Source organism: Nesoenas mayeri, assembly GCF_963082525.1.
Source record: "Nesoenas mayeri genome assembly, chromosome: 2".
Lineage (NCBI taxonomy): Eukaryota > Metazoa > Chordata > Aves > Columbiformes > Columbidae > Nesoenas > Nesoenas mayeri.
Window position 1 is genome coordinate 143,062,590 of NC_137543.1, and position 25,034 is coordinate 143,087,623.

The following is a 25,034-nucleotide window of genomic DNA, read 5'->3' on the forward strand; positions in this document are numbered from 1 at the left end:
CTGCTTCTGATTTTCCCTGTGAGCAGTGCTGGGATGCAGGGTGGTACAGGCTCGCGTGCTGGGGCTGCTTCCACTGAGCTCGCTCAGCTGCTGCTCAAAGCCAAGTGACAGAACAGTGTCTCATAAATTCCTCTCTTAACACGCGCTTTCACAGCTTAAACTGCCTCAGTCTTTCTCCCTCCTTTGCTTATTTATGTATTATTTTTCCTCTGTGACAGTTTTATCAGTCTTCATGGTGTTTCTAATGTCACATTTCTGGCAGATGTAAAAAGCATTGGATCAGCAAGTTCTAACACATCCCTGTAGGGCCTGTGGAGGCCAAGGCATGGTTACCTGGCCCTCCTGTGTTAGCCTCCTTGCAGCAGATAATGCTGAAACAAAATGCCCTCTGGAGTACCACCTTGCTCACATCTCTTGTCCTTTTCCCTGCCCGTTGCTTGGGAGTGTGGGTGTTGAATTCACTGCATTGTCTGTTGGCTTTAGGATTGGGACCAGCCAGGGAATGGCAGAAACGTGATGCTTTTCTCTCTGCCTTAGGTTTTGTGCATTGACACTGGGCACAGAGCTGAATACTAATGCTAACTTCTTGGTAATGACCTTTGGGTTCAGCAATACAGGAGGTTTGGCAATTTTTCTGTCTCTTCTGAGCTTCCATCTCCTGACATACTTCTTTGTTTCTGCCTGTGGCCTTTCTGCTCACAGATACACCTGCCACCATCATGATTGGCTTCATCTGTTTCTCTTCCCCACAAACACGGGCAGCCCCCGTATTCTGAGGGATCAAGGAGTACTTTATGGGCCACTATGGCATACTTTCTGTGTCTCAGTAAGTTGGTACCTGACCTACTACAGAGTGACATCTTTTCTCTGTGGGTTGCTCCCTGTGTGTCCCTGGAGGGCACTGTCTTTCAGTATTAATCTAACCTTTTTCCTCATGGGGTCGGAGATCTTGGCCTGTAGTTCCCACCAGGGCATGTATCCTCCCCACACCCGTCAACCTGCACAGCAGCCTCCCATGCAAGGCAGAGTGCTGTCCTATACATACATCCAACCTCACTGCTGAAGCTTAAAGTGTTACTTCTCCAATCTCAAAAGATGCCCAAGTGCTTCTACATTTTCTTCCCTTCCTTTCTTTGCTGTTTTCTCAGATGTTCCCATAAACTGTAGCTAGTTCTCCAAGTTAGCTGCTTACAGTTTTATTTGCCCCAAAACTTAGTCAGTAGTACTCTAGGGCTATTACAGCGCAGGCAGAAGTACTTTCTGGTGTAAACTTCACCAGTGTGAATTATGTCCTCTGCGGTTACATTTAAAAATATCTAGAGCCTTTTATTTGACTATTGAGGCAGCACATCACTATTTCTCTACTCAGTTTCATACAGTCAACCAAACTTTCATTTATTGAAGTATTAGTAGTAAATAGTTTTTTACACCTGGGAAACAGCTTAGTGCCATTGGAGGCATCCAGAATCCTTGCATGGGATCCCTTCTTTTCCATATTTTCTCTCCACACTGCCATACCACCTAGAAGTTAAGTCTGTCTGTCCATGAAGTCATTGGTAGCGTCTCATGATCTGGATTGTCCAGAAGTTATGAATATCCAGGCGTTTGGCCTGTGTGTCATTTTACTTCTTCCTAGAAGGTGATGTACCACATTTACTACCCGAGATACCTGGGTTACAGCTCGTTCCATCTCTCCTGGGTCTATATTCTACAGCTGCACTCTCTGCACCATCACTCACTGAACTGAGCAGCAGTTGCAGCAAATCGGCCTTGCTCAGCTCTTACAGGAGCAATCTGTTCGTACACAAGGGCTTGCCTCTCCTTTCTGGTGACTCAGTTCTTTTGCCAGGGTTCTCTCTTGTCCCTCTTACCACAGTGACAGGAATAAAACAAGAAATATTTCTTGCTGAAATTTGAGCCTGAAGTGTGTTCAGACCTCCACAAACTACTTAAAACTAGATCAACGAACTTCATGAAATTGAGAAAACTCGAAATGAGGAAGGTCACTTCTGGCCTGAGAATGGTTGGTCTTTTCTTTAAAGCTTGTTTTCTGCCCAGCATCTTAGTAACTTTCTCAGTTGAAATAAACCCCACCATGTCTCCTTTAGGACCTAAGGAAAATAAAAATCTTTCTTTGTGTCACTTTACATCTAGTCTTGTTGTATGCTTCTCTCTCTGCCTGTATATTGCCATTGTGAGCTGCATATGAATGCTTTTATGGATTTTAATATATAGCACTTATATGCCACATTAATAAACACATGAGAAATTCATAGCATACCAGAAAAGGATAATTAAAGAACCCAATATATATGTATATAGAGCCTGTCTGCTTTGGGAACAAAAAACAGCTGAAAAATAATTTACTAGAAATATCTCTGTTCATAGAAAACAGCAGCATGAGATATGCAAGAGAAAAGAGATTAACTGTGCTGGTGACTCCGTGAAGTCTAGAATGAGTTTGATCAGGCAACTGAAGTAGTGGAATAGAGAGAAAGTTTGAGTATTTTGTGAGTGTGAAGTTCTACAGTCCATTGCCTGGCGGCTGATGTTATCTTTCTGTTTTGTTTTGGGTTTGGTTTGGTTTGGTTTGGTTTTCCCTTGTTCTTTTTTCTTTTCCTTTTTTTTTTTTTTTTTTTTAATATCTAAATAGTGTTAGATGATCACACTTTTGACATAAAAGCTCTCAAAGACTAGAGATAAAGTCTAGAATTCAGCTAGTTTAATAAGATTGACATACTTTTTTAAAAAAGAAACTTACATAAATGTGAAAGAGCTCAAAGCGTAAAATAAAATTAAGACTTCAAGGGATTTCAAGGCATTTCCAAGAAGTCTGTTCTACATCAACTCAGAATGACTTGTACCCAAGCAATTCCTTATAGGTATTTGTGTAACTTATTCTTAAAACCTCAGGCAGTTAGGAAATAAGTAAGGTTTCTGTGTTCTCCCTGCTGTTTTCTACACCTCTAATCGTCAATGCTGTCCCTGTCCAAACCATTTCTCTTCTTCGTCCACACTCTTGAAGCTCCATGCCCGAGATGCTGTAACATTTCCTAAGTGAGGCCCCAGCCCCTCTTGAATCATGTGCCATGTGGGCTATATTCTTCCCTGGTCATCTTCCATGGAGTACTGTATTTCACACATGTATGACAGGCACTTCTAATTGGGATCCAGTCCTTAAATCCTGTCGTTAGGACAACCACTGAGTCAGTTACACATTTCTTACTGGAGGAGCTGATGAGTGCTAGCTGGTCATCTGCAGCTTTTCTGATTAAATTGTGGTCTGTTTTTCATTTGTATTTTTCTTTTGGTTTGGAAAGATAGTTTTGAAGTCTTGCCACTGTCTCCCACCATTCTTTTGATTTCTTTCAGTTCAATATCATTTGTAAATTTAGGGAGGACATTCTGTATCCCATCCTCCAAATAGTTAATGGAAATACAGAGTAGCAGTGGACAAGGGATACAATGCTGCAGAAAATCAATTAATCCATTAATCCAAATTATCCATATTTGATAGCAACCTACTGTTAACTTTTCCAATCCATTGTGTGGCCCTTATTTCAGCAACACTTTTAAAGCTTGTTGGTGACTATTAGAGGAGGAGAGTTCAGAGCATCAGTCAGTCCAGCAGCAGGGGATTTCCAACTCTCCAGGTATTCTCCTACAGAAGTAAGTTAGGGCTGTGTGACAGATTTTGTTACAGAGGTTTTCCTTGTTATCTTTTCCTTTCTCTGCATAAGTGTTTTATTTTAATTATGTTTTCCTAGAAACTGAAGTTGTCTTAACTGTTCTTCCATTTCTCATAGTCCTTTTTCCTAATTTACCATGGCTCAAATATCACCAGAGCAGAATATGCTATAGCTGGATTTGTATTAAACCTCTGTCACACCTGTGCTTTTCTTTCTCTACCCATAGTTTCTACTCCTTCATCATCAGGGTGTGTTTTGTTTGCTTTTTTTTCCCTGTTCTTTGTTTGTTTTTTATTGTTTGTTTGCTTCCCTTAAATATGCAGGAATAGTGAACTTTTTAAATTTGAAGACTGAATCAAATATACATGGTATTTCTACTTTGTCAGACACATAGAGTTTTAGATCTTTCATTTGGGTGAGAGAACTCTTTCCTTGATCTGCTTTTTATTATTAATATACATGAAGATCAGGAGGAAAAATATTTTTAATATTGCTAACTAATTCTATATAATTCCCCCCCCCCCCCATTTGGTGGTTCTGTTGTATTCATACTAATTTTCCCTTTGGTATTCTTTCCAGTTTCAGGTTATGTACTTTCTATCGTTTTTCATATAGGTTAGTTTGTGCTTGTGCCCTTAACATTATTTCACTGAGGACCTGTCACTTTCCTGAACTAATTTTTTCCTTGAGAACTGCTTCCCATGGGAAGCAGTTATACTTGAGAATACACTGAAAATATATTAAAATCTGCTTTCCTGGAGACCATTGCATTCAATCTCCTGTTATTAGTCTTTCCTCACTGTTGTTGAGTTTCTCCATTTCATAAGCACTTGTTTCTTTCCAGTTTCATGTTCTTAAACACTTTCCAGCAGTTGGTTAGAAACAAAGCTACAAGAGCCCCTTTTGTTTTGTTTCTCCGACTTGTAGTTTCCAGAACATTCAAAGGTGTTACTTTTATCCTGCTTGGCTCCATTCTCAGTGAATGTCTACGTAATTTAAATATGCCATTAAGACAATGACCTATCTTTATATGATTTGTAATTATTCATATAAAACTCTTATCATCTTCTGCAAGCTTTATTGCTTATAACATCTCTTCTATTTCCCTTCAATAGTTTGTCTGGTTTTTTTTTTTCCCCCCTTAATTTTATCCTTAAATCAGAGACTTTTAATGGTCTGTCTCATGGTGCATTCTGAACCTTAGAGGCAGTCTACAGATTTGTTATGTGAGACATCTTTCTCTTCCTTTCCAGAAAATGCTGTCTACTTCATGTACATTCTAATTATGCAAATTATCACACAACTCTGTTTTGTTAATTAAGACACTATTTTTTTTATGCAGTGAACTTCCAGTTCCTTTCAGTTACCAGATTGGTGAGAAAGCCAAGTGACAACAAAAAACGTGTGTAAATTGTTTAGTGAAATGTAAACAGATGAATTAGTTGTCTTCAGTTTTTAACAAATGAAAGGATGCTTATTAATTGGGTACACAAACTGTATTGTTTCATGTGAAACTGACCTTTATAAATCCATCATGATATCATGCACTATATTAAATGTTATTTTACAACAAATATTTTAAAATTTCAGCTAATGTTGCATTAAAGTAAAACAAAAATTAGAAAGTTGCATAAAGTTAATATTGTGTTTGTATTTCTTCATTTTAAGTGGTTTTTATACCCATTGTGCAGGAAATTATTCATTTTAGATGAAAGCCAATAAAAAGTGTTTGTCTTCCAATGTCTGACTCAAAAAATGAACAAAGCCATAAAAACAAGTACTAGAAATCTTGAATTTTATAACAATCAAACAATTTTAAAAGTTACCCTAGAAAATAAGACTATTTCTTTGGTATGAAATAGAAATGTAAAATATGACTAAAACATTATTTAAATAATACCTACTGATTTTAGTTTGTCTCTCCATTCTCCATTCGCAATATCTTGTAAACAGTTGTTTGTTTGTTTTACAAAAATAGAATGTTTTAACAGCATTAAGCCTCAATATTGTACTTTAAAGCTTCACTCTGGTCTCTTAATTTCTTTAAGTAAATATGGAAATAGTCTATGGCTATTTATAAAATTCATTTAAATTAAAAATAAAAAAAAAAAAAGAGCAGAATCCTACCATCTATTTTCCTGTGTCCCCATTATTACTTTGTGCACCCAAGTTATACCATTGCGGCCATTTACACCCTTCTGGTTGACTACCCGCAATTCAAAAAGGATTACAGGTCTCCTTGGAATATAGCCATGGATATTATATAATTTTGATACTGGAGGAAAGGTGTGTAATTTTAAAATAGTTCTTTTAGTTTCTTATTAGCAAACCATATCTGCTGTCCACAAATTCTTTGTATTGCATGTCAATGATGTTGATGCACAGGGGGTGTTGAGTTACGCTTATAGGCACAAAACTGCGTCACCAGGTCCATAGTTGATGACATACATCAAGTCTTCATAGTGAAAGGTATTTTTGGGGAAAAAGAAAATTAAAACCAACCAAGCAAACAACAACAGCAACAAAAAAACCCTGGGGAGGGAGAAGGAAAAAAAAAAAAGGAGGGGGAGGCTCTCATTAGCCAGCTGGAGAGCTGGAGAAAGAAGTGATGGGGCCCCTGATGAGTGCGCTCGTTCTTCTCCGGATGTTCTTCCTTTTACAGTATGTGGCATTGAGAAAGAAACTACATTTGGGGTTTCTCTAATATAAACTAAACTCTAGAAAATAAAAGGCAAGACAGTTTGGGGGTTGAAGGGGAGAAGGGCTGATTTCCATGCCAGTAGCAGTCACTTCCCAGGAGAACTTGTTGCAACAAGTGAAGGCATGTAAAGCCCTCTGTGATGTTGAGTGTGTAAATGACAGCTGCTTATGAATACGATGCTAATATGTATGATACCTGTTGTCTGTGGATAAAACAACTGTGTAGATAGGCAGATCTATCATACAAGGGTATTATCTTGCTCAGGCTGATTCCCTGGTAAGACTGAGCATGGACTGCTCCACTTGCCTTGCTTCTGCCTAAGGAACTACATCCTTGCACACCCACAGAAAATGCAGGCCACTGAGCCAAAGAAAGTAAATGAAAAATGTCTAGAAACCTAAATTAGAATTCTTACTGCAGCTTTGCATTTTGATGCCCTGTCTCTTTTTCCTACAAAGAGAAAATTGTTACAATTCTGTGTCATTTTATTTCATGCTTTTGTAATAACTCTTGCTGCATCCAACCTGGAATTAAACTTTAGCAGTTCTAGAGCTATAATAAGAGGAAGGTTTATTGCCAGCTAGTGTTTCATCTGCTGGCTAGATGACTAGCTGTGCACCAGCTGTATAATATATTCTGTAAGGATATCATCATCACAGCACTTCACTCTTGCATCTCATACACCCACCAGGAAACCTGTTTTATCTTGTGCTCCAAGCAAGGAATCCAAATAAGATGTCTTAAGGAAAAGTAAATAAGAATATTAAGAAATATTAAAGAGAAGTAATTCTATTTCTAGCACATTATTGTAAGAGAGTGGTTTTGGACAAGAATGGGATGAGAAGTCTCATAAATCTTTAGGCTCTGATTATGGGCTGCTCTTAGCACAGCTCAGACAAAGAATGGCCCAACGCCTGGCTTTTAGCCACTCTTATGTTGGTGTCTTGTCTGCATCATTCTGCCTTGTTCCTGGCTTATGCCAAAGAAGCCCTAGTGTTGCTCTAACTTAATTCTACATCCTTGGAGGACTTTTCCTGGCAAAAAGGGATCTCCAGGACATACCCTTTTCCCATAACAGGGCAGGAGAACCGCAGTGCAACAGCAGCTCTGCTGGTGCTAAGCCTCCTGGGAGCTCTTGCGTGCAAAGAGAAGTCTCCCAGATGTGTGAGTGATGGCCAGGCTGAGGACTCAGGATGTCCCTTTTTGCCTGAAGGGCAAAAGGAGGTGTGTAAACCAATGCAGGCTCATCAAGAGAAGAGCCAGAGGCCACAAATGCATTTGCAAAGAGCTAGTTGTATTTTAGTTACCTCTCTACCGGGGGATCTCTGAAGTAGCAGAGGTAACACAAGCAGGGACGCCTGTGCTGCAGCAATTCAGCCCTGGTGGAAGATCGCTGGGCCTTCTGAGGTCACCTGTATTCCAAGGCTTCAAGCAGACACAGCTTCCCGCTCTTTCTCACAACAAATCAGGAATCACAGACATAGCGATGATAAGGTAAGAGTTTCTCACAGGCCTATGTTATCTGACACAGAGGTTGTACTTGTCAAGCACACAAGGTTGGTAAAACAATTAGTGATTTTCTAGACCACAGATGGAAGTCACTTGAGCATATTTACATTTAACCAACCTCCTCACCAATCTTCTGCTATATTCCCATGCAGGAGAATTACAACAGATACAGGGAAATTATAATAGATGAAGTTAGTGATGTAAAATTTACTCGTTTTGTTTTTCTTTCTACCAAAATTGAGATATTTGACCTAATATTTTATATGCTTGGTATCAACTTCAGGTAAACTTTATAACAATTACAAACAAACAAAACATCCACAACCAAAACAAAAAAACACAAACAAACAACAACAACAGCAAGAAAACCCAAACCAACCAACCAATCAAACAAAATAAAACAAAAAACAAAACAAAACAAAAAAAGCCCCCCGGTTTAAAATACATTTCTGATTAGCTTTGTGTTAAATAGCTTTAGTTCCTAAGTCTTACAGTTGTTCTGCTTTCGGCAAAAATTTGAGAAGACCACAGTCGAAGCTTGCCTCAACTCTAGTGCTATTATACTTAAAATTATTAAACCATTATCAGTCTGTTAATTCTGTGACTGAAGTTGTGAAGAGCTTTTGTCAGTGAATATAAAGATTTCAGTCATACTGATGGTGTATGAAAATGTCAGCGTGACACTAGAAAAGCGATCTTTTTGCTGTTTTATTTAAACACAGAAAATCGTGCATGGACACACAAAATTAAATTAAAAACCAAAACAAAGTAAGTATACAATGTCAGGTACTCCAAACCTAGAAAATGAAAGATGTAAAGTGGTTTCTACTAGCTTAGCATTATACATCTGCACAGGGAAGTTATGGTCTTTACAGTGTAGTCTGAATATATTTAACAAGTAGTTGTTGGTTATTTTATTTCTCATTTCTTGTAGTGGCTCAGTGTTGTATTTATTGCATATTAAGAAGATAGAAGTATTCTCTTCTCTAATGATTTCTTGTTTTCATGGGACCTTGTGCAGAAGTTATCTGAATGCTGTGCGACCATTGATTTGTCCTTAAGAGTGTTGCAGCTGGGCCACCAAGTCATAGATTCAGATCAAAAGTTTCTGTGAAAGTTGAGCGACAAATTTAAGAAACCATCCATACCATTGAGTAGTGGGTAAGATTTGGTATGCCTGGATAACTAGGGATTGGTACTTTAATTGCCTATTTGGGTGATAAAGAAAGGGAAATGGTGATTCCTGCTATTTTGAGAGAGATTAATCATCCTTTAGAGCAGGGGTATCAAACTCATTTTCACAGGGGGCCACATCAGCTTCGCGGTTGCCTTCCAAGGGCTGAGTGTAATTTTAGGACTGCATAAATGCAACTGCTCCTACATTTATACAGTCCTAAGACAACCGCGCTTTAGAGACTGCTTGCCTTTCTCTGTTGGGCTGGGTGAACTTCACTCTTTGATGGCAAAAATTAATCCATCTGAGCAGTATAGGATACTACAGAGAGCTCCTTGTGTTTCCTTGTGAGATGGGGGAGAAAATATGAATATTAAGTTAATGTTTGTACTGTAATACTGTAGTACATAGTGAGGAATAAGTTAAAGATACCACCACCATTCCCCTAAGTTGACGGTACCTTCATTTTCACTTTTCATAAGTCTGGGAATTTTAACTTTGAACTTTAATAAATGTTCTTATAGCACAACTTTAAATGTATGTGTTATAATTTCTGTAATCATTATCTAGTCTGTTAGGGACATTTGCAGTAGAGACGCCATTTGAATTTATATATGAGAAGTATCTCAGATAGTGCAAGACCTACAGAAACAATAGGTACTCAGTTGAAGGTAGGGTAACATAAGCTGTGGCCAGAAAATGTGATCATAAGAAAGGGGCAGAAGCACGGAGTCAGCTGTATGGTTTACCATGTGGTGACAACTTCTCAGTTCAGCATGTTAGTTTAAGAGGTAATATAACATTTGACTTTTCAAACTCTAAAATATCATCCTTGGAACGTGTATTCATGTAACTCCTGGAAAAAGAGCAGTCTAGCTATTATACAAAATGTATGTTTCTAATAAAGGAAGAATTTATCAGCATAGTTTCTTAAAACACACATACTTAACATATTATGTAATAGTGAAACATTTTTACAACATTAACCTTTGGTTCTAGCAGTCATAGAGACTTTCTGATCCAACTGAGATGCAAAATTATTTAAATATTAAAACTATTAAACTATTAAAACTATTAGAACTTACATGCATAATACTGAATTAAGTAACATTTTCAATGATGTAGCTTTTTTCAGGAGGTTTTGATAACAGTATATATTTTTTAACCAATCATTGCATTGTTGATTTCTTTAGTGTTTACTTTAGCTTGCTGTCTCACAGATTTATGCTTTTCCTGGAGAACTTTTGCTTGTGAATAGCCGGAAAATGTTACTGCAGTTCTTTCCTCTATGTGAACCATAATTTAGCTAAAATTCTAGTACTAAAGTTATGCTAAAATCCTGTCTCATAAGCTTAAAATGTCTCATAAGCAAAAAACGTCCTCACTTGTGACACTGAAAAAGATCTTGAAATCCCATCACAGTATTTGTATTGCAAACAACAGTTTTCATCTGGTGGCGTTGGCTGCCAGAATAAGCATGTTTTCAGCAGGCACGAGCAGACTTCTTCAGCTCTGCCTGTTTCCAGTTGTTCCCATTTACGCCCCAAGTGGGTGATACCGAAGAGCCACCTTTCTGGCACACTTGCATGCAGACAACACAGGGCCACTGATGAGTTTTGGCATTATGCTCTAATAAAAAAAAAGACCCCGCTCATATGAGAAAGCTCCGTGTGCGTCACTGAAGCTATTTCAGTCTTTGCCGCCTCCTGAGCTGAATGTAAACCGACATCGGTGACTCTCTATTCAAATGTGATTTCGTAAAAGGAAGTAGGAAGCATGAGTCTGTGTGTGTGAAGATCAGCTAAAATAGTAACAAAAGTATCTCTAGAGAGTACAAGAGGACAAAACAAAATTCTCTTAAGCCTCCCTATTGTTAAGAAAAAAGGGATCTGAAGACTCTTTTGTACCAGCTGGATGTGTTAAATTTTCCTTCTTTAACATTGAGTGCACAGGCATTGTTGTAGCAGAGATACCAAGGAATTGTAAGGATTCTGAGGTTTCCTCAACAAATTTCATCGGTGGCCCTCAACCCTAATGAGAATCACACTCAGTCTTTAATAGCTGAGTTACCCTGCAGTGACACGTACAGCCTGCTGGGCAAGTCCAAGAGGAAGGCTGATGATGGCGGTGGCTTGTGGAATGGGCACGTCCCATTGCTGGCTGCTCTTGCAGGAGGGTCCACACTTGTGTGACGCCTCACAGAGCAGCAGTTGCGATGTTCCCTAGTCAAGACGTGGGTGAGCCAACGCTCTGTAAGGAGCAGTGCAAGCATTGGCAAAGGCCAGGCATAGTTCACTTTTCCTTAATTTTGGAAATAGGTGGTAAAATGTACTCAGATCAAATAATTTCTCAGTATCTGAGTCAGTAGTGAAGTTTGGCTCAGAACTACATGTTCTGGCTCACCCCTTTTCTCCCAAATCCCTCAGGAAAGATCCATGCTATCAAAAGCCTTAATAATTCAGAAGAGTTTGAGTCTCATTATACTATTGTTGTACTCAGGCTGCTACTTATTAGCTACATGTTTTTTGTGTTTTGTTCTCCCACTGTACAGCTCCTTCACTTGGCTGGAAATGCTGAGTACAGCACCTTGCACAGGAGTCAGTAATCCAAGACTCAAGCCTCAGGCATGAGATGGCTATGAGGGCAATACTATCTGCTGTAGGAAAGTAATACAACTGCTGTCTTAACCTGAAACAATGGTATATGCCACACACACAAACCCCAACCTAGTGGTTAAAAGCCTTCTCTTTTTAGACCACTTAAAATTAAAACTGGAAATTTGTGATTTCCACTTGTAATAACACTTCATTTTCTTTGTACTGGAGTATAAAATTCAGTATTTGGTGTCTGTTATAGATATTGTTCTCCCTCACTTATAGATACATGAGTGAGCCATAGCTCCTGTATGGATTTATTACCATGAGGGTGGTCAAATACTGGAGTAGGATGCACAAAGAGGTTGTGGTGTCTGTCCTTGGAGGTGCTCAAGACTCCCCTGGACACAGCCCTGAGCAGCCTGATCTAACCAGACCTGCTTTGGGGAGGGTTGGAACCGAGCAACACCAGAGACCTCTTTTAACCTTTATTCTGTGTTTCTCTCTTGGTGCCAGACTTGTTTAATATATGTATTCATGCCCATAAAAGAAGGCCTGATCTTTGCTGGGAAGTCATATTATTGATCACCACTTTTAGTGGCAGCTCTAATTTTCTATTGGAACATCCGTGAACAGCTTCCTTTGTAATGAGAATGCTGAGCAGATGGACAGAGCAGAGGTTGGACAATTACGTATCTGTAAGGAGGCTCCAGCAATAATCAGCATTTAGGACATAAATTTCCTGTTATTTGTTTGTGTACTCAGCTGGTTTTGATTTTTGTTTCTTATGTAACAGATACATAAATTAGTGCACAAATTAAAAAAATATAAAATAGGAAAGTTCTTTTATTATTTTTATTTTTCCGTTCTTGAATTGCATTTGTTACAGTGTATATTTCATATTATAAACTTATTTAAAATAATAATGAAAATCATGTAATTCTGTAAAATATCTAGGTTTTAAACTGCTGTTGCTTTATAGATTTGACTTTAAGTGAAGAGCAGGGCAAAGTAAAGTGACATATTTTAAGATGGCTGTTATCAAGCCATCACATTGCTATTCATCTTTGTCCTCTGTGGAGTATTTATATTGCTTGTGGCCTAAACACTAAGTACAGGGCAACTCTGTGGAAATAGTGCCAAACATAGGTCATGTTCTGGCTTATTTACTCCCTACCAAGACCACTAATGAAAAGTTCAATAATTGTATCATCTTTCGTCAGCTGAAAAAGATTGTGTGGTGTTTTAAATTTTCATGAGTGCAAACCTGCTAGTGTTTTGAGAGAAATCCATTATAGTAATTACCTAAGAGAAAAATAATTCCTTACTTTCAGAATAATGTTACAGGCATCTGTGAAAGTGGATGTGATGAAGAGTGTGTAGCATTTGTAGCCTACAGTGAGGAAAGATACTTCCTTTGAGACAAATTTTCCAGACTTTAACACAGATGCCAACTTTGACAAGCACTTCGTCAAAATTATAACTGAAGTCATTTTCTGAGTCAGTTCTTGACTGAGGTGGCATTGCCTTCATAAAAGGTGCATTCTGATTAGCAGTCTGGTTTCATGGAAACTGAGGTGAATGCAGTGTACCTCTACTGTGGGAATGATGTAATACAGTGAGAAATTAGATAGATCAGAGACCCTAGATCCTCATTGCCTACTGCTGAAGAAAGTAAAGGCAGCCTTAAGCCTTGCTTGTATTTTTGTTGCCATCAGGTGTAAATGAAAATGGTTTGGAAAATGCTCTGATCTGTTTTTCTACATTCTGGTAGTGGATGGGGAATAGAGATACCTCGATTATCAAGCAGCATTCCCAAAATTAGTGGCCATGTGGGAGATGACCTGTTCTGTGAGCAAATTCTGTGTCAGAAAATTTACCTTCTTGGCTGGGATCCCCAGGGGTTGCATCCACTGGGTTTATGGCACAGCATAAAAAATCTGAAATGAGTTATAGGAAAAAAAGGGTCCTGTCATGTTTCAAGTACATTACTAGCAAAGCGACTGTATTATTTTGCTTTGTTATTGAGTGAAATATTTCTCAAATACAAATTCAACCAAGCAGGTGCAAACTCATTTAAGCTGACAAATTGACTGATACAGAGACAATGTGCAAATGCTCATTTATGGATTGAATATGGCTTAGTCATAAAACAAGAGTGAGGGAATATAAGTAGTAGACTATAATAATACTGTAGATACTATTGACTTAGTAATGAGGGCTGGCATGAAGATGTACGAAGTGAATATAATTTGTGAACCTAAAGGAAGAAATGAGATCCAGACAGAAAAAGAGAAAAGTAAGGAAGGTTTCCCTAGTCCCACTTTCATTTATGTTCGTTACCAAAAGTGTAAAGCCAAAGTTGGTTTAACCGTTGGTGAATAAGGTTTCATAGTTTTATATTTTGAGTTTAAATTAGAAGGTGAAATTTTTTCATGAAGAACCCCACTCCAGAGTGTGTTTCCTGCTGCCCTACTAGTACAGATGATGGTAATGTTCATGGTCTGGTTATTATTCTCCTTGTGGGGTTATTCAAACTATTGAATGTTGTATTTTCAAGGGGAAAAAAAGGTGGAAATATTCATTCTCAAGATAAGTGAACCTTTTCAGGCTACATTATTTCTCTTAAGGGAGATGAGATGTTAAACTGTTTAGCGTCCGAGAGCATCTATCCTTGTAGTCCAGCCTGTGGATTAACTGAAAGCTAAAAAGCTGTTGTGTTTTTACAGAGATTTAGAGAATGAACAGAAAGTGCTTAACTGTTTTGACCCAATCTAATTTCAGAACTATAGAATATGTAAGCAAATGCTAGATATATTTTAAAATATATATATCTCATTTTTTATAAGACCCTAATTACATAATAACTGGAGTTTTTTAGTTCAAGACTATGTAGTTCAAGAAAAGAAGTCATTAATTTGACCCTTCTATGAAACTTTAAGAATTATTTATTTATGTAAAAAGGCTAGCATTTATCTTTTATAAATTAATTAGTTTAAAATATTCAATTAGATTCATTATTGTGGTCTAATCCCATGGTAATTCAGTCTCCCTCTCTGCCAGTGTGACAAGTATCAAAAATGGGACATACTGTTTCTGTGAATATCTGTAGCTCGATCTTTTGCTTTGTTTTCCCACTCGGAGTTGTACTTTAACTTTTCGATAGCAGAAGGTGACAGAGGATTTTTTTTACCTGCTGCTTATCTTTCATGTTAAGATAGTTCTGGAGTAGTTTCCATTTTTCTCTTTTTCTTGGGTAGTCAGCTGTTGCCCTCCAACAGGAAATTTTAGATCACTTCTAAAAAGTATGTCAAGGACATTAACTTGCTGAAGATGTCTTTTTGTTGCAATGCAGCAGAGATTTTAAAGTCTTTAGTCAGCCTGAAGTCTTTCATCCAGTGATGCTATTAGGAGTAAGTCACAATACTCTGTTGAGCATTTTTTATTTTTCCTGAGGATATAGCAAATGTGAGAATGGATAAGCAAGTGTATTATTGCCCCTATCAGTGTTTGGCAAAGATTGTTCATTAATATCTCCATTCTTGTTCTGAGATACATTTCTGCAATAAGTGTACTATGCTTTACAAAAAAGATCATTCTTAATAACCAAGTATGATTTATTCCATGCTGTGCTATTTAATGATGAAGTATTGTTTAGGAGATTTGACAATTTAATACTTATTCATATCTCTATTTTCAGTATTGAAATTAGTAATAGAATAGAAAGCGTCTACTCTGTTAGTCTGTAATTTTTAAATTCAGGAAAGTTGTAGGGTTTTGCATAAATATTAAAACCCAGTAATTTATGTTATCTTCTATTTTTAAGGAATATAATTGATATCTCTGAATTCAGTGCCTGTGTGACTATTTTTTTTCATTGTAGTGTGCCTAGTTCTATAATAGTTCGCAGGCTTTTACATAGGGTAACTGAATGCTAGTAACAACTGATAGAATTGCAGAGGAGTTTAATAAGATACAAATTTGAGCTGCCAGGAAGTGGACGTGTCTGGGTTGCATCAACACTACAAGGTTTTTAAATTGATATAGAAGGATCACCAAATATTTTTTTTTGGATGATCATTCTCATGAATGTCCATTTTCAGAAATGGAAATATGAATGTGTAATCATATCTTGATGTCCTTCTAACAGTTCATCTCTCTAATGACAAGGTGAACTTAATAAGGGCTTATTCAGGGACATGTGTGCCTCACATTTACATACCTTTCTCTCATACTGGAGCCCAGAAATTTGTGTTAGGTGCCTCAACTCCTTTTGCAGCACACTGGAAGAGTTCACAGCATGAGGAAGATGCCCAGCACAATGAGTTAAGCCAGCTATTGGTCTTTGATTGTGTTTTTTATATCTATTAAAAAAAAAAAAAAAAGTGACTATCATTTTCTAGCGTAGGATGGTAGCTAATAAGAACATCTAGTAAACTCATCTAAACCAATACATAGTATATGTATTTTTCTACATATTTCTCCTGTTAATGGATTAATTTGATCCCCTTATCAGTTTTGCCTGTGTATTTTTTAAATATTATTTCTGATTTTAACTTTTTCTGTTGCACAGTGCAAATATAAAGTTGGTTATATAACCTTCATCTATTGAGTAACAGCCCCAGCATGTTCCAACAGCAATAGGATTTTCCTTGTTGAAAGGAAAATATCCTGTTCATTTATTTCATCATTGCATTTCACATAATACACTAATTTGTTAATTTATTAGGGTTTTTTTTTTTCTAGAACAGGTGACCTGGAAAGAAAAGCAGTCAGTTATTTGCAATATTCTAATTGTGGCTAAACACCAGGACAGGAGTCATAGGCTTCCCAGTTTAAACAAGTGCCTATTTGAATGGTACCAGTTTCAGCCCTTCCACCCTGTCTTTCTTAAGACTTTTGCATTAGTTCCAGAAGAAAGAACAGATGGAATAAAGTCCTCTTCCAGTAATTTACTGATTATTTCTTTGTACAAATACATATTTAGATCCAGAATACCACATGAACATGAAGCCCGTTCTGCAGTACCCTTCCAAAATTTATTTCTGTTTAAATTGCCTGTTTCACTTCTGGGCACAGAGATTCTCTTGACCCCACTGTTATGAAAGAGCTTATCATTTCTCCTTCTAAATTAAAAAGCTTTCCTAAATGTGCACTTAGATGTAAATTGTTTGACTGTGGTAGTTCATTCAAATACAGGCCTATTTAAGGAGTTTTAATTTAAATCTGCTTTATTGGAACCCTGTGGCTTTTACAGCACATTAGACCTAAATTAAGCAACAGGGAACCTTCTCTGCTTTGATTTCCAACTGTCCTTTTCAGGCCAGGTGGCATGATAATGTCTTTAGAATTATTTATGTATCTCCTTCATCATTTTATCATGTATTTTAATGTGGCAGATTTCTGTCCTGTGGCACTGTGCAAATTGTCAATGTAATTCTGGATGGAGCAGGCAGGGATTTTTGGTAATTGTAAAAATATAGCACATTTTTTGTTTCAGGTATTTGAGTTTGCTATCCTGAAATAGGGGATACATTTTCATATAGTTGTTTTTGAGAATGGAACCAATGGAACCAATTCCTCATGTAGGAAATAAGACATATTTTTTTGCTTGTCATCCCAGCAAAACACCATATTTTTAGCCAAGCCAAAGCGATGATGGATACTAACTAATAAAGCTAAAATTGTTGTCTGGTAGAAGTTTAGTATTTTTTAAGGTGAAAAGTTATGCCATGCCTTCTTCAATCACTCATGAGCACCTCTGGGACTCAGTTCATACGGAGGGGCACCTGGGGAATATTGTGGCACCTGGAATATTGTGTCCAGTTCTGGGCCCCTCAGTTCCAGAAGGACATGGAACTGCTGGAGAGAGTCCAGCATAGGGCAACCAAGTTGATTAAGGGAGTGGAGCATCTCCCTTATGAGGAAAGGCTGAGGGAGCTGGGTCTCTTTAGCTTGGAGAAGAGGAGACTGAGAGGTGACCTTATTTATGTTTATAAATATACAAAGGGTGAGTGTCATGAGGATGGAGCCAGGCTCTTCTCGGTGACAAACAATGGTAGGACAAGGGGTAATGGGATCAAGTTGGAACACGAGAGGTTCCACTTAAACTTGAGAAGAAACTTCTTTTCAGTGAGGGTAACAACACTGGAACAGGCTGCCCAGGGAGGTTGTGGAGTCTCCTACTCTGGAGACATTCAAAACCCGCCTGGACACATTCCTTTGTAGCCTCATCTAGGCGTTCCTGCTCCGGCAGGGGGATTGGACTAGATGATCTTTCGAGGTCCCTTCCAATCCCTAGCATTCTATGATTCAGTTCATGTTTTTAAAAATATTTTATCAGCCGTAATGTACAGGGACATGAGACTAGACCATAGGAGCAGTGTGGAGGTTTTTGAGGTGGGCTAAAAGTCTAGCCTGGGGTAGGGCAACAGTGGATCCCAGGGATACTGTGTGATATCCTCTGTCAGGAGAGGTGTTCTTTGGTGTAGAATAAACCAGAATAAAGGTTATCCTCCTGTATTCTGGTTATACCTCTGAGAAGAGGAAGCTTTCTATAGCTCTAGGCTGGGCTGAGCTGGATGGCATCTCTTACCACCTGCTTAACGGGAGCTGTGCAGAAAGGTGCTCAGCACTGGTGGGCATGGGGAGGAGAAGATGTGTGGGAGCTGGAGGGCAGCTGTGCAGCCAGGGACGCACTGCCTCTTCCTGCAACTGCTTCTTGAAAACACAACTTAGGAAAATCCTGCAACTCACTGATATCAACTACCAGTATAGGTTGTAGTATGAGCTATGGGAGCCAGCAAGTCTCATTCTGGCTGGTGTTTGGTAGCAAGCTGATGATCTGAGGGCACATTATTGCAGGCTCAGAATGGCTTTGCAGTTGAGATGTCTTGCATAGGTGTCACCAGCAGCTGCTGGCACCAGACCTCCTGATTTGTGATTGCCCTGAAGACCACTTGGGGTCTGGCAAGTGCTCCTCTGTCCTACTGGACAAGCACAGCAGCAGAACTGCATGGTGAGCATAGTATATGAATTGCCAGCTGGTTTATGATTTGTAATTACTGATTTGACTTATCCCAAGTGAATTCAGAGCACTAATAACTAGTAAAAGTCTTGTGTTCTATCAAATGTGTTGATAGTAAATAACTGAGGTAAGTCGGCATGATGCTTCATGATGTTTTGCATGGATGCTTTGAGAGGTCTCTGTCATTTTTATGATTTTCAAAAGATAATTTACAGAAATCATCCTCTGTGTATATGTTTGTACATATGTATGTGTTGACAAGGGAAAATATAAGCTTTTTATCTTTTGTTTTGCAGACAAAACCTGTTGCATTTGCAGTACGGACAAATGTTGGGTACAGTGCAGCTCACGATGACGATGTCCCAGTCCCAGGCATGGCCATCTCATTTGAGGCTAAAGATTTTCTTCATGTTAAAGAAGTAGGTAAAACTAGAGAAGCAAATCTCTCTTTAAAGTCTGTTGGAGTAATAGTGCTACTATTTCTTAATGTTAAGATAACATTTAACATTGTCAAAGCCCTACGCAAATGTTATATAAATAAGGTAACTGTGTATAAGCAGCTAAATCTTGAAATACTATTCTTCTGAAAACAATGGCACGAAATCCTTGCAGTTGAGTTACTGAAGTTTGGAAAGCAAATGCTTTTCTTCTTTAGTAAAAATAACTTATTTAGAGCTTTAAAAATCTACATCAGCATATTCAATTATGTAATATTTGTGTATTTTACCACTGTAGTACTCTGAGGGTTCATTTTGATTCAGCAGCCAAGGGTTGATTCTCTTTCATTTGTCTGACTGAATCTCAACCCCAAAATCCTCAGCTCTCCTTTTTTTTTCACTGAAACTACTTCCCTGACACAGGCAATATTTTATTAACAGTAATGTACTGAAGAACTGATGTAATGTTTCCAGGTGAACATAGCAACTATCAGAAAAGGCATTTTGTGTTTGCTACATCGGTTTTCCTTTAGGTTGGCTTTGAAAATTTTCATTTTTTACAGTTTCAAACACCTAAAGTCATTTTCTTTCTCTGCTCCATGCAAGATGATTCAAAGCAAATATCTTGGTAACTTGCCTGTACAGGCCTTCTTCAACAGTCCACCGCTCCCTTCTGAAAGATTCCCTCATTTTAAGAGATTTCCCAGCTTCTGGTCGTGTTCCATTGTGTTTTGTCACAAAAATGCCCATCTGGAAACGGAAATTTATAGCAGAAGAAATAGGAAGTTAGCTTAAGGATGAGAGCAACTTAGCCATGTGTTTGAAATTATATCTTTGCCCCATTTCAGATTATTAAAAATCCCTCAGTAGTTATGACTGATGATGCACAATGATTCTGCTTGTGCAGGTGCTTTACAGAAGCAAGAAATGTTCCTGGTAGAAATATAGGTGGGCAGAGACTAAGGTAACACAAGAAGTGGACTTCTAGTGCCTTCATACTGATGACTAATGATCATGATTTTCCATATATAATTAATACACAAAAAAGGAATAATTTGGATTCAAACTGTATGTAGTGAAGATGATATTTTTTGTCTGATGATAGTGCAAAAGAATTGTTCTCTTTTGCCTTGTGACCAAAGTAGAGATGGTCAGGCACAGTGCTGACCAAATAAAACCATCAGCATTCTCCAGTGAGCCTGAAAGCACTGGAAAATATGGCTCAGTTTGATTAGATTAAATTATTTTGTATGGTCATCTATTCCATCTGCATTTTGAACAAGCTTGTAATCTCAGACTTCACATCAAGTCTTTTGACGGCTGCCATATGAACCAGAAACACAATGTTAGGAGATTTTCTGTTATAATTTATGCTTTTTTCCTCACAGCACAACTTAGATATAAATATTCATAAGAGAAAATGAGGAAGAAAAGGTTTCCTGAACTTTTCTGGATCTCCAGAAATGCCTTAAAAGGATTCTTAGTTCAGCTGAGTTGTTATAGTGTTTGTGGCTGTGTGTACCACTTAGGAATGGTAAAGAGATTAAGATGTTCTTGCAGCTTCGGGTGTAGAACAGGCACTCTGCTAATTGCCTTTAAAAATACCTCTTTTTTCTCTAAATATTTAAGGAAAATTAAATGTCCAGTGGTACTAGGCCAGAGCCGGGTTGGGGAAGGGACCCTGCGCCCATGCCAGCTGCGCCACTGGGATGGGGAGGTGGGAAGGGATACATGAGGAGCCAGACTTGGACCTGTACTCTGTGGTCCTGAATCTGGCAGCAGCTGTTCCATCTGGGCAGGTTGAACCTCTCCAGGAGGCTGCCCCTAGCAGCAGCCCTGCCCTACACAGCCGTGTCCACTGCTCCATCTCCCATGGCCAGATATTGTTCCTGCAGTAATTTTGGTGCTCCTTATAGTTAATACTGTGAGAACTGAAATGTCCAAACTTTAATTATTTGTGCAGATGAAAAGTGAAAAAAAGATGTATTTGACTATAAAATGCAGTTTCGCTCTTCTATTTTATACCTAACTGTTTGCTAGAAGTGAAGACATCTAAATTAATCTCCAGTAACGTTTGCCTGCGTAGGAATGCTGTATTGGGTCACTGTTGTCCTCTTCTTGTCCATGAGGAGAGTTCTCCAATTTGTGCTGCTGAGAGGGCTCAGATGAGAAAAACCTCAGTTCAGAATGTTCATGGGCAACGGTGAAAAGCACTGCAGTGATGGAGTATGAGGAAAATTTCTTTCCATTATTAGGTTACGTTCATTAAAACTTGGTATATGTGAAGATGAAGGATTCCTTCCAGCATGAAGAAACATGAGCTGCATCATAGTCACTCCTGAATTTTTTGAGGCTTTAACGCATGGCCATAATTCTGCTTTGCATTTAGTTCCTATTTGTGCTTCCCTTGGCACCCCAAGCATAGGTGAATTATAGAGAATCACTCACCCAAACAGCGCCTTGAGAGCTGGACACCTCACTAACAAGATTTCTGCTATTGCTTTTTAAAATGAGAAAGTAGTATGTGTTGTATTATTTACTTATAAAATTATCTTATTCTCCTTTTCCTGTAGTGACACAGCATTAGCTTTGAGACTTTACAGGAGTGAATTCCACATGTCTTTTTTTTTTTTTATAAGTAGTCTGTTGTAGCATAGGGCAGTATAAAAAAGTAGTGGCTGTTCAGATATTTTTTTAATTTATCTCTTCCTTTTACCAAGTTAATGATACTACTTCTGCAACGTCATGTAAACTATACAGCAGATCCATGTAACAGCAACCTCCGTTGGCTCAATTGCTATAGTCTTCCTCCACCTATATTATCCTACAACATATTTTAAATGTGCGTGCATATCTTCAGTTAGGATTTTGCAGTGAAAGGTTATAATTTTAATAATATGTTTCAGTCTAATACAGCTTTGAGAAGCTGCTATTCCAGATTAGATCCCTATTAAATGTTGGTATTCTTACTCATAAAGGCATCCAATTGGAGGAATGGAATAGAACCCCTTAAACTTTATGACCTTAAAAGTATGTTTATTTTAATGTTTATTTTTTGGTAGCTAAATGTCTTAAAGTTGGTTTCAAGCATCACAGCATTTCTATAGTAGCCAAAATGAAAGGTAATACTACAGTTTGGGTTGTGTATCATTGATCCACCAATGTTGTATTCTCTGTTAAATTGATTCCTTTTTATGGGGGCCCACACATTTTACATGTTTTACTCCTAAATGCACACTTGTTAAAACTAATTATATAATTAAACATGCACTGTAATATCTACATTCATAGCTTCAGATTCAAGAAGGCAACTTCTCTCCCATTCATATGTTCTCTTACACTTTCATAAATAATGCAAATTATCCAAAATTCATATTTAATGGTAGTTCTTCCCATGGAACCCCTAAAATATTGCATGTGGGGCCATACATAGCAGTGACCTATTCTCATCCAAAAATGGTGAATAAACAACAAAGAAAAAGGCAAATAGTTCTGTTCTACTGACCTCTACAAAACAAACAAAACCCCCTGTGTGTGTATGAATAAATATTATTAAATTAGAGTAGTCATTAGCTCATATTTCATATAGCTGAAATTCAGTTAATTGGCCTTTCTTGTGCATTTGTATAATTGTAGTTTGTTTTAGTTATCCAAAGATATCCATTCCCTGTGGATCTGTCATAGTATGCTTAAGATGCAGATCACATGAGCTGTATGCAGTAAATATAATAAGCAGTGGAATGTAGTCATATTTGAGATTTTAGTGTGTTCAGAGAAGCAGGGGAATTTTAGAAGTAATAGCTTTTATTTTAAGTGGAGAACTGAATATAGTGGAATAAGAAAAATAAATTGTTACATTGTTGCAGTGGGTAGAAGCAGATCAGAAGAAATGTCTGGTATCTACCAAGGAAAAACATCAAAGGAGAACAAAAGCAGTTCTCATGTATGAGGGGAAAAGACTGTGAAGCAAAAAAAAAGGATGAACTGGGTGGAAATAACAGCCAGAGAGAATCATGAAGTCTATGGAGGAAGTTTTCTGCTTAAGTACTGTAGCATTTTAATAATTTGCAAAGTTATAGTTATTTTAATGTATTTCTGAATATTGCCACAATTATTAATTGCCATAATAAGATAGTACAGTGATTAATGGCAGGGAAGAATTACATAAAATGACTTAGCTGCAAATTAAAAATAATAACAATAGTATCCCAAATACAGTAATTTCTTAATACATGACTTTTTTTTTATTTATTTATTTCTAGAAATTTAATAATGACTGGTGGATAGGACGGTTGGTAAAAGAAGGCTGTGAAATAGGATTCATACCAAGCCCAGTCAAACTAGAAAACATGAGGCTGCAGCATGAACAAAAGGCAAAACAAGGAAAATTCTACTCCAGGTAATAACAAATCTTTAAAAATAGTAGCTATGAGCATGACACAACTTGGGAGTTTATGCTGTGCGTGCTGTAGTTCTGTGTAATCGTCGTAATGGCAGCTGCAAATGTTTTGAATCAATGAAGGACATAATATTTCTTTCTATAATTAATGTCATTGTCCTTTGAGAAAGAAAGTACATATTTAGACTGGTGGTCCATGGTGGTGTACAGTGGCTAATACTCTATTTTATTTTCATAAAATGTTTGCAAATTTGCATTGCAGTTAGTACATGACTTAAAAATCAATTTCACTAAACTCTTTAGCAACTGTTACATCTTCTCATGATCTTGCAATTTCTAAGCACTTTTAAAGCTGATTTTAGAAATTACAGAAAACGTTAAGATTAATTGGTTTGTAAGCTGAAGCCAGTGCCTGTTAGTTAAGTCTTAGGGAAAAAATGTTTTGGTCATGTCAAATTCCTTGCCCACAAATACAGCTTTTAAGAATACTGCATTTTATGATGGAAGCTTCATGTCATTTGTTGTCTCTGACTGCAGCCATGGTTACATGAAGATGTTCAGTATCTAAACATATTGAACAACACTGCAAGATGGTAATAATGTTATCTTTACTGTAAAATTCTTAATAAAGCAATTTTCTAGTATACACATGCGGAAGCAAATGCCACTTGATTCCCCTTGGGTTTATAGGAAACAAATCTTTTCAGTGTGCCTGAGTGGGATGCACATGGGATTGAGAAAACAGCTGGGAAACATCTGGGAAGCCAGGAAGATTTTCCTGGTTCCATGGGAAGGACAGCAGTATTTGAGGAGCATGTCTGTGCTGGGAGGAGACCGGGATGCTGCAGCACGGGGCCGCATCCGCCAGCTGTGAAATGCCTTTCCTATGAGTGTGCTGTCCTCAGCAGGAGGATGTTGGGTTCCTCATTCTGCTCTTGACGCTTCTCATACAGCCAAATCTGACCCTGTGATTCGGTCCCTTTCCAAATTACAGAGGCTTCTATGCTCCAGAACTCCTTACTGAAGATAACACTGTCCTACAGCACAAATACATTTACTTAGTGTATGTTAATATTTTAAGATGGAGAAAGTAGAAACTAATACTATCACTTGAATTATTTGAAGAGTGAAATAGCCTTTCTTACATACTTTTCAGTGTTTTTCTAGTTATGGTAAGGGAAATAAAATCACTAAAAATATTCTTTTATTTTCACAACTTGGATAGGTTTTCACAAAGCAGAACTTGACAAAACCCTACACTGCTTTATCATTCTTTAAGAGACTCTTTTTTTCCTACCTTGTATTGAGTCAGCAAAAGAACTTGTACCTTAATTCAGTTGAAAACATGTGAGGCAGAACCACTATCTTTTTCATTAGGGAGTTATCAATAACTTTTCTGTTAAAGGAAACAGATATGCTCGCTGGCTTAAGAATTAGTCTTAGTAACGAGCAGTTATATTAGTAATTATATATCAGTAGCCATATTAACAACTGGATCACATTA

The 25,034-nt window shown here is 37.7% G+C and overlaps 1 protein-coding gene across 7 annotated transcripts in view; it reads left to right on the top strand.

Moving 5' to 3' along the window:
- The window catches only part of CACNB2 (calcium voltage-gated channel auxiliary subunit beta 2), a gene marked incomplete at both ends in the record, with an annotated part of 243,853 nt that overhangs the window by 187,939 nt on the left and 30,880 nt on the right, over positions 1-25,034 (top strand). For all 7 annotated transcript variants that reach the window (XM_080364258.1, XM_080364259.1, XM_080364262.1 and 4 more), the window contains 2 exons: positions 18,991-19,113; positions 23,394-23,530. In XM_080364258.1, the coding sequence (XP_080220384.1) occupies positions 18,991-19,113; positions 23,394-23,530 (260 nt within the window). The remainder of the gene's footprint in view (positions 1-18,990; positions 19,114-23,393; positions 23,531-25,034) is intronic.